The sequence below is a fragment of the Bidens hawaiensis genome, unplaced genomic scaffold (genome assembly GCF_021521415.1).
Source record: "Bidens hawaiensis isolate Kalapana, Puna unplaced genomic scaffold, B.hawaiensis_p1.1 tig00008602_1, whole genome shotgun sequence".
In the NCBI taxonomy this organism is placed as follows: Eukaryota; Viridiplantae; Streptophyta; class Magnoliopsida; order Asterales; family Asteraceae; genus Bidens; species Bidens hawaiensis.
This window is the reverse complement of record NW_027491620.1, coordinates 111,304-121,321: the sequence shown is the minus strand read 5'-3', so window position 1 is coordinate 121,321 and position 10,018 is coordinate 111,304. Positions and strand designations below refer to the sequence as shown.

At 32.6% G+C, this 10,018-nt stretch overlaps 2 protein-coding genes and 1 pseudogene across 3 annotated transcripts; all 3 read right to left on the bottom strand.

The window, feature by feature from the left end:
* Window positions 1-3,402: 3,402 nt before the first annotated feature.
* On the bottom strand, window positions 3,403-5,862 carry LOC143529607 (cyclin-D4-1-like; annotated as a pseudogene). Its single transcript, XR_013134692.1, has 6 exons — window positions 5,510-5,862; window positions 5,346-5,432; window positions 5,163-5,258; window positions 4,881-5,082; window positions 4,704-4,807; window positions 3,403-3,813 (listed from the first exon to the last, which is right to left on the bottom strand). The product of XR_013134692.1 is annotated as a cyclin-D4-1-like (transcript).
* A 1,100-nt stretch (window positions 5,863-6,962) lies between these two features.
* On the bottom strand, window positions 6,963-7,808 carry LOC143529611 (uncharacterized). The gene has a single exon (XM_077025371.1). The coding sequence runs from the start codon at window positions 7,806-7,808 to the stop codon at window positions 6,963-6,965; it is 846 nt and encodes a 281-aa protein (XP_076881486.1).
* Window positions 7,809-7,860: 52 nt separating this feature from the next.
* LOC143529609 (uncharacterized) lies at window positions 7,861-9,432 on the bottom strand. The gene is made up of 4 exons (XM_077025370.1): window positions 9,369-9,432; window positions 8,696-9,216; window positions 8,008-8,603; window positions 7,861-7,906 (listed from the first exon to the last, which is right to left on the bottom strand). The coding sequence occupies exons 1-4, from the start codon at window positions 9,430-9,432 to the stop codon at window positions 7,861-7,863; spliced, it is 1,227 nt and encodes a 408-aa protein (XP_076881485.1).
* Between the last annotated feature and the right edge of the window lie 586 nt (window positions 9,433-10,018).

Below are 10,018 nucleotides of genomic sequence, written 5' to 3'. Positions count from 1 at the left end.
TCACATTAATATAGGGAATGGTTGGGAATGCTCTTATATAACTAAAATTATAGAATATTAACACTTTTTTATAGCTACTTTCTACCGATATAAATAATCATAACTAAATTTTAGTTGTAATCAAGGCCTTGAATCCAGAAACCCTACGTGACGGATTTACTTATAAAAACAGTTAAGAATATTATTATTATATGAAATATTTTACGGATTAATAAAACTTCAACATTTCACTACATGACCATTCAAATCTCAATTTAAACAAACTTTTAAATCTTGTCTTAATGTTCAAACACAAAACAAAACATCAATAGTTCTTTCTTTAGATGCCACTCTTTTTATTCTTGTCATGTGTGCTCCTCAAGCTAGTTGTCTCAATGTATTTGTCTACTTGTATACTAAAAGTCAGTTATGCTAAGTAAATTATAGTTAAATAAGTCACAAGTTATTCTTACACATATATGCATATACGTTCATATCCGAAGATACTATTCTTACACACAACCTGCACTTACATTCTTACTTCTTTCTTATTCTTACATTCTTGCATAGATAATTCTAAGGGTCTATCACTCTAATTCTTGCACATATATTATAAAGGAGGATAATTCCCAAAATGATTCAAAACAAGAGAGAGAGAAAAAAAAATCCTAATTTTGTCCACGTTCCCAAAGTAACCCATGAAATACGTACTGACCAGACGCTTTGGGAAAATAAACGACGGGATTTTTAATCCAATCAAAAGTTGACATGTGTAAAGGTTCTGACACACCTTAAAAATCTCGTCTGTTCCGACCATATTTTTAACTAAATCCACTTTTTTATAAAACAGTCTACCAAGACTGTTTTTTAATGTTTCTTTTCTGGTCAGTCCATATTTTTTTTTCTTGAGATTTGAGTTTTTTTAATTTCGTCTTGGTAGACGCATTTAGATTGAATTTGTACCAAAGAGTTCATATTCTCAAGTTTTCTTTTTATAAGTTTTAAGAGTTTTAATATCATCTCGACCGATAGGACTATTAGTATTCCGTCTTGACCGACAATGTTTTTGATTATTTCGTCTACTCTGACTATATTTTTAATTAACTTTTATCTAGCACTTATACAACTTTTAACAAGCAAATAGTTGCCTGCAAATTTCTCCAAACAATTTAGAACCATTAATTCTCAAAACCTTTGAAAGCAAAGAAAGAAAGCCACAACAGTTTAATTCCATACCATTGCATATATCCCATATAAAAGAGATCAGATTCTTAAATGTGTCCAAAGCAGCTACAGAGTCGGTTGAAATTAACAATTCTCCAAGATCTAGAATGACCCGTACAATAGTTTAATAATTAGAAAAAAGTAATTAAGTAAAATAATCTCATAATCATGTGCTACTTTATTTGTAGTGTTTTATTTCACAATGATAATTGACGTCACCTCAGGATCTCGTGAATCAATTCAGACGGATATTTCTATAGCTTCATGAGTCTGGTTGAGCTGAAGATAAATGTGAGGAACATCCTGCTCAAAATAAGTTCAAATTTGGGACTACAATGTTGAAGAAAAGTGCTGGAAATTAGAGTCCAGCTATTCCATAACCAAAGTGAAGAAAAGTTTTAAAACTATAGACGGAGTAGACGGAATAATCAAAAACATTGTCGGTCAAGACGGATTACTAATAATCCTATCGGTCGAGACAATATTAAAACTCTTAAAAGTTATAAAAAGAAAACTTGAGAATATGAACTCTTTGGTACAAATTCAATCTAAATGCGTCTACCAAGACGAAATTAAAAAAACTCAAATCTCAAGAAAAAAAATATGGACTGGAATAAACATTAAAAAACAGTCTTTGTAGACTGTTTTATAAAAAGTGGATTTAGTTAAAAATATGGTCGGAACAGACGAGATTTTTAAGGTGTGTCAGAACCTTTACACATGTCAACTTTTGATTGGATTAAAAATCCCGTCGTTTATTTTCCCAAAGCGTCTGGTCAGTACATAATTCATGAGTTACTTTGTGAATGTAGACAAAATTAGGATCTTTTTTTTCTCTCTCTTGTTTTGGATCATTTTGAGAATTATCCCTTATAAAACTCTATCATCCTAACTCTTACACAAATATTCTAAGGGTTTTCCACCCTAATTCTTGCACAGAAATTCTAAGGGTCTACCACCCTAATTCTTGTATGGATATTATAGAGGTTGCACTCTAATTATTACGCATATATTATAAAAGTCTGTCATCATAACTCTTGCACAAATATTCTAAGGGTTTATCACCCTAATTCTTGTATAGATATTATAGAGGTTGCACTCTAATTATTGCATAGATATTATTATGATCTGCCACCCTAACTCTTACACAAATATTTTAAATGCCTGCCACCCTAACTCTTCCATTCTTGCCATTCTACAATTTCTTACATTCATAAGTGTAATCATGCATACAAACACAAATAAATATATCATAAAATATAAATTTATAATAAAACAATGCATATAAAACAATTATTTTACGAGTATGTACACAGCCCCAAACATAAAAGGAAATATGTCTAAAAACTCATCTGAATCTTATTGCGTTCATAGTTGATGGTGATTCTTTTCCTCAATTGTGCACGGCTAATTTTTTATACATGCACACATTAATTAGCCAGTCTAACATACTATTTACAACTAGCTATGCTAGTTAACTAGCTTAACCGAGCTAACGGGGTTAACTGAGTTTGTGACGAACCAAGTTAACGGGTCTAGCTTGGACGGTTAGAAGTATTTGGGCTTGCTAGTTATTTTAGAACGGATCCACTTATATTGTTCAGGCCCAAAAATTAAACTGTTTTTTCAAGGTCTAGCCCAAAACAACTAAAACACCTAAGTTGGGCCCGCATGTCTCGTGGATAGCAGCTCGCAAGTCAGCCCAAAACCACTAAAACACCTACGCTCTGTTCCCGAGTTCAATAAATAAGAGAAAAGAAAAGAAAGGAAAAAAAATTCTTTTATTTTATTTTCCCTTTTACCTTTCATTTCTTTCTTCTCATTTCTTTCCAAATTGAAAATAAAACAATTCATTCCAATTTACTCTATATTTCTCCTTATTTTCCTTTCATCTGTTTTCTTTTCTTTCATTTAATGAAACTCGGGAACTCAATTTTCTCTCATCTCATTTCTTTTCCTTCTTTAAAAAAAAAACTCTGGAACATAATAATTTTTTTTCCCCTCATTTCATTTCTTTTCCATTAATAAATTAACTCGGGAACACAACGCTAGTCTGACCAAAGTGAGGCATCAGGGCTCTTCAAATTTAAAGTGCGATAACCTAAATATAAGAAGTGGTTAACAAAAAGTAATAATTCAACATTTCTTTTATTTCAAACAAAATATAAGGAGTACATGAAACGATGACTACCTAAAAATACATAATATGATGTAAATATTTCCAAATTTAATTTCCAGTTTTGTCCAAACTCTTCTCCCAGGCTGTGAAGAAGTCTAATATTTAACAGCTCATCACTCAATTTTTAATTTATTTTTTTGGGAAATTTTGACTGACAATAACCACATTAGATACTCACCCTGCCAAAAATAAAAAATAAAAAATTAAAGGTTTTAAAAATTATTTTTCAACTAAATCTCCAAATTAAAAGGTGTATTGTTGAGTCTTCTCCTTTTAAAAGAGTTTGGACATGACCCAACTACTGAATAACATGCAGCCTCCAAGACACCAGTTGGACTCCTTGGCATTGACGTCAATGTACCACTCATTAAGCTCACTGTACAATCACCATTCAGTTCTTTCAACAATTCCATGCATTTAAGAACCCTCTCCTGCAAATAATTAAACCATAATAAAATCAAGAATCTTTAATATAATTGAAGTAAAGGTCTTTCTTTCATGTAAAAGTCCATTAATGTACAAAATTTATTGCATATTATACAAGTGGCGGATCTATGTGGGGTGGGGGTGGGGGTGCAAGATACTCCAAACTTTCTAGCCGAATTACAATTTTATGTATCGTAGACACCAAAACTTTAAAATCCGTCATTTTTATATAACAAAACCATTTCTTGATATGCAAAAAAATAAGCTATGTGGGGTTGGGGGGGTGACGAAGTACAATTTATGTATTGTAGACACCAAAACTTTAAAATCCGTAATTTTTATATAACAAAACCATTTCTTGATATGCAAAAAAAATAAGCGTAGGGGCTACAACTTGGGCGTGAAGGGGCGACAAAGAAGAGGAACACCCCCCCCCCCCCGGCGATATTGGGGCGAAAAGGGGCGGGGACTATTTGTCGCCTGAAATGTTTGAAGAATATTAATAATTTATTAATATGTGTTATATACATACATACATATATATATATATATATATATATATATATATTACTATTGTAGCCCCTGCACCATTACACCCCAAAAACAAATTCTCATCCCTTGCTGACCGGATGCCATACGGAGCGAAACGCCCCAGTGTAGCCCCTCCACTACGCATATCTGTCACTCGTACAAGTCTACAATCAACATACCACTTGCTTTAGTGTTTGTCTTCTTTTGTTTTTTTCCTTGGATTTTGTAACTTATAACCTATTAAGATTTGTACCTTATTCAACAAACCTTGTACATGAATTTGATTGGTAACATAGATATGAATGTACAACAAAAGTTGCAAAATATACAACATTTATGGATCATTAGTAGTTCATTTCACTACCTTTGGAACATGTTGAGCAAGGGCAGAAATCTGAGTTGATCCCACTACATGACTTGCCACTGCAGCTGCTATCTCAGAAGGTCTAAATTCCAAGAACCCCACCCCTGAAATAGTGGAATTACAATTTTGCCCTTCAACTTCTTCTTTCATGTTATAATCAAAATACCATCTTTTTACCTTTAAACAAGCCTAATATGAGCTGGGTTGATGTCAAAATCGAAAATTTTGAGATGGGTTGGCCACCGTTGACTTTTCCAAGAAAATCATCAATGAATGAGAATGGTGTCACTGATTGTACCCTCCATTCCAATGTGGTCAACACAAGCAGCTCCATTTTCTTGATGGATTTTGACTCAAACACAAATCTTGATCCACCCACCTGCAAATTCAATCAAAATTCAAACTTCTAGTTTGACCCAACAGAGAAAGTCAACATCTGGACTCCAAATTGGTTCTTACCTGCAAATCTTGAATCAGGGGTATTTCAGTCTCTTCCATTTTTGCTGCCAATGATAAACAGGCTACAGCTAGCAACTGCATCATCCATGATTTGGCCTTATATAAAAAAAATCAAACTTTATTAAATAATAGTTAACAAATTTATCATATAATTTGATAAATAAACATGATAAAATAACTCACTGGCAATTCATAAACAGCAAGGAATCTGTCCAAATAATTAACTGTTAAATATGCAGTCAGAGCTCCAAAATTGAAATAAGCATGAACCTGCGTAAATTTTTTAAAATCTTTTTAATTTCTTAGTTAAATATAAATCCCAAAAAATAAAAATAAAAAAAATTTACCTTTGTAATCCAATCAACAGCCTCTTGTCTTGCAGCAACATCCAACTTGCCATTCTTGATATTATTCAAGTAATCAACAAAACCAACAAACTGTTGACATTCTTTTTCAATCAACAAATCCAACCTCTCATCAGAAACATCAAGAACATGGTCTTGTGTTTCAACAGGATTTCTATGATCATCATCATTATTGTCATCATAAAAGATGCTGTCATTGTTCTTCTGCACACAGTAAGCTTGATGACAAGAAATCAAGACTTGGTGCCATTTTGAAAACCCCTAAAAATAGTATTTTTGACTAGGTATTCATGGGCTCAAAATGTGCTAAATTTGTGGGAGTTTGTTGTATAGTTTTGTTTTTTAAAGGGAAATTGTTATGTGTAAAAATGGAAATAGAAATAGAAATAGAAATAGAAATAGAATTAGGAGTGAGGGGTGGAAAGAATGAAGCTTATGTACAAGTGAAGAAAATGGTAGGGGGTGGTGGGTTGGTTGGGTTGTTCAGCGTGAGAGTGCATGTGTGTTGAGAGGATTATTTTATACATTTTCTCTTTTTCTTATAATAATATGTACTAATTGTTTTTTTTTATTTTATTTTTGGTAAACTGATATAGTGAATTAATTAATTAAAGCAAAACAAAACAATTCAATATAATACTATGTTATTGACACGTGGGCGCCCCGGTAGAAAAATATAAATAATGTAACATCCACACTTTTCTAGCATCAAGTGAAATATAAATAATGTAAAAACATAACATTCAACTAAAATAACATCCATTTTACAATTACAAATTAGTAATAGTTCCTTATAAACCACATTTGTAGTTTTATTTGTAGCTTATATTCCTTGTCTAATATAAGCATTTTAACACCGTCTCTACTCTTCACTCGTGATAAAGCCACATATAGTTGACCGTGTGTAAAAACCGGTTCTCGCAGGTATATGCCAACTCTTGCTAGTGATTGGCCTTGACTTTTATTAACGGTCATTGCAAAACAAACCGCAACAGAAAACTATCTTCGTTTCAATTTGAATGGCAGTTTCTTATCTGAAGGAGTTAGCCCACTACGAGTTATATAAGTGCGAAACCAAATGCTAGTACCTGAAATAACCTTTACTTCGATAATACGCCTCCCCAAGTTAATTACTTGTAATCTGGTTTCGTTGCATAAACCGTTCTTCTGATCTATATTCCTTAGTAATATTATTGGCACACCAACTTTTAGAACCAATATATGATTAGGAAACCATTTAGAAAATTCGGTTAGTGTAATGCTGGATCGAAACCAGGACCAACACCATCAGACTTTTCTATACTTTCAGAACTGAGATGTTCAACTTCTTCTCCAGGAAACAAAGACAAAAATCTATCATTAATGTCTTGGACAACCTCATTTAAAGGTGCAAGTATGGCCCTTTCTTGAAAATATGAAATATCATTAAAATTTTCTAATAATAATCGGATGAATCACTAATCAAAAGGTCATCTGGTATATCTATAATGGCGTTATCGTCATTGTCACCGCCAAGTTTTCCTTCACCAAGCTCCAACAACCATTCGACAAAATCTATTGGTCTCTTCCAAATCTGATGCCTGAATCCGACCATTAACCTCATGTTTTTTGTTAACCTAAGAACCTTGTATTTGGACCAAATGGGGGATGAACTAAGTGAAGCATTAACAATGTCACTACGTGATCCGTTTTGTACTACTGGTGGAATTTGTCTAAAATCACCTCCAAAAACAATACCTTTCCCCATAAATGGATGTTCATAAGTGTTACGGTTACCACTTTTTAAAACATCTTTTAAAGTCCTATCCAAGGCTTCAAAAGCATGTTTATGTATCATAGGAGCCTCGTCCCAAATAATCAGATCCGTTTTACTCATTATATTACGAATATCTGGATTCCTTGTTATTGAACAGGTAGAATCCTCAGTTAGATTTATAGGAATTAAAAATCTAGAGTGAGCGGTTCTACCTCCCTCAAGTAACAAAGATATACTGCTGGAGGCAGCGTTTAAAACTATTTTAGCTTTAGATTTTATGGAAACCGATAATGTCTTACAAATAAAAAGTTTTCCCCGTCCCTCCATAACCGTACACAAAGAAAATACCCCTTTCTTTGGATCATTTGCTTTCATCATTTCGTTATACACATCTCGTTGCTCAGCCGTTAATGAAATAAAAAGTCGTTGAAACTCATCAGTCATGACTTGTGTATCGTAAGCTGGCTCCTCGTTCATAAAACGATTTGTTGATGCAACGATGGAATCCTCATTAGGGAAAGGCATTGTAGGAAAATAACGCAGAGTATAATTATTTCGGAGTAGGAAGTTTTGAATTTCAAGTAACGCAAGGTTCTTTAGTTGTGCCTTTGAAAGCAGCAAATCTATAACGAATCACAATAGAATAAAACTGAGTTTTTAACTAAACATATTTGGTAATGTCTTAAAGTATTTAAAAATATAAGAAATTATAATTATTTGATACCTGGATTTTTTTTGCTCATTTTGTTGTTTATAAAGAATGCCATCAATTAAATACGGCCAAGTTTTTTCCCATACATCATCCGGTCTAGATAAACTATATGTGATTAACATTGTAGCAAATAAACTTCGTAAATAATAACCACTTGCAGTATGACTTGCTTCTTCAATAGCTTCTATATACTCTTTGTCATCGTCTAAAATGTCTCTTTTATAACAAGCATCTCTATAAGTAGCACACACTTCACCATCAACAGTACGAATATCTTCAAAGCACGTAGGGTCTCTAACCTTGTTTAACAAAATTCTTAAATAGTATGTTTCATTGAAAGCTGGAGGAACATGATGAACACGACCAATAGAGAAACCTCGTTTATGGTCCCAATGTCGTTCATCTTGTTTCCAAACAAATTTTTTTGGAAACTCAATGTAAGTTAGCGTTCGAGCAAGACCATATTTTTCATTACACTCCATCCAAGCAGTGAATCTTGAAGAACCAACAGTCGGCTTGTTAAAAATATCTTCCACATCATCATCATCTACGAACACAACTGTTTGTTGTCCAGGTAAATGAAACGGAAGCCGGTAACCATTGGAACTCTATAACGGACGTCAAAAGAAAAAATTCTTCATGCAGCCTCACATGCAGATAGATATCTGCAATTATAAAATGCATTAGCTTCGTCTATCACTTCATCTTGATTGTCAGTCTTTTCTTGTACAAGTGATATAGTAGCACGATCAGGGCCTTTATTAATGTACTTAAAAAAATACTTTATCGAACCCTCTTGATTACACCATTCAACATTGATTTGGGCCTTATATTTTTTTAACAATTTCTTGTTATATGGAACAACATGTCTGTTGTATAAATTGACCGCAGACTTCACAACAACATTACCCAAATCTCTTCTTCGATAAACAGGAAACCCATTATAATCAATTGACATCTCATTCTGAAATTTTTTGGGAATTTTTGAACATGAGTTATCGACCATGCAAGAGCATTTAGGGTTAGCAACACCACAAGGACCATGCATCATGTGGTCGCTTACAAGTGAATAAAACTCCAGGTCTTCACTCTTATCTGGAATTTTGGCGGAGATAAATTTTTCTATATTCTCCGGATTATAAATTTTATGATCGGAATGCAAAAACAGGCATATATGTGCATGGGGCAATCCGCGTTTCTGAAATTCAATTGTGTAAACAACTGCACATGACAAGTAGTAGTAGATTATATAAGTTATTGAATACCAATATAATATATGTTAAGGATATAAGGTATACTAACATAATTTTGACAATGGTAATGAATATTAACATTTTAAAAATTATGATAACGAACTAAAACCACACAATTACCTGCTTGAAGCTTTCCAAACAAAGCTCTATCCTTCAAGTATTTCAGTAACGAATCAAGCTTCATCTTGAACAACCTACACAATATATCTGGCCGGTCTTTCGACTTGTGATTTTTCTTTTGTGAAAATCATTTGATTTCGGGCCAGTTTGGGTGTAGACCCGTGTTACACACAGGTGGAAAAACATGTAAACAAACATAATAAATTTAAATAACAAATTAAGCAACACAAAATTTCTTCAACTTTCAGACCAAAACGTTAACCATTTACAATGTCTAGATATTAAAAGTTTAAAGTTACAATAAGTTGGTGTGCACCAAACCACCCAAAAAAGTCAACAAAAGACATAAACATGTTCTTTCATATTAAACCACCATCAACTTCTTTAAATATTCTAACAAAAGAAACTCATTTTGCTTCACCACCTGAAACTTTAAAAAACCAATATCATCCATATTATATATGCCAATAATATAATAACATGTTTAATAATGAAATCTCGTGTTACACACGGATGAAAGTTTAATAAAGGTCAAAAAATATTACATGTAATATGTAAATTGAGTTATATTATATAATTAGTTTTATTTATGACTTTTATAATAAGTTTTTGATATATTTATATACTATTAATTATAAATTATAATTTGC

Excerpts from the sequence above, each read along its gene's own strand:
- LOC143529609 (XM_077025370.1), bottom strand. The coding sequence starts at position 9,432 with ATGAAGCTTGATTCGTTACTGAAATACTTGAAGGATAGAGCTTTGTTT. Across the intron at positions 8,604-8,695 it reads AGACTGACAATCAAGATGAA|AGTTCCAATGGTTACCGGCT; the intron begins GTGATAGACGAA and ends CGTCCGTTATAG. Across the intron at positions 7,907-8,007 it reads AATGAGCAAAAAAAATCCAG|ATTTGCTGCTTTCAAAGGCA; the intron begins GTATCAAATAAT and ends GATTCGTTATAG.
- LOC143529611 (XM_077025371.1), bottom strand. The coding sequence starts at position 7,808 with ATGCCTTTCCCTAATGAGGATTCCATCGTTGCATCAACAAATCGTTTT.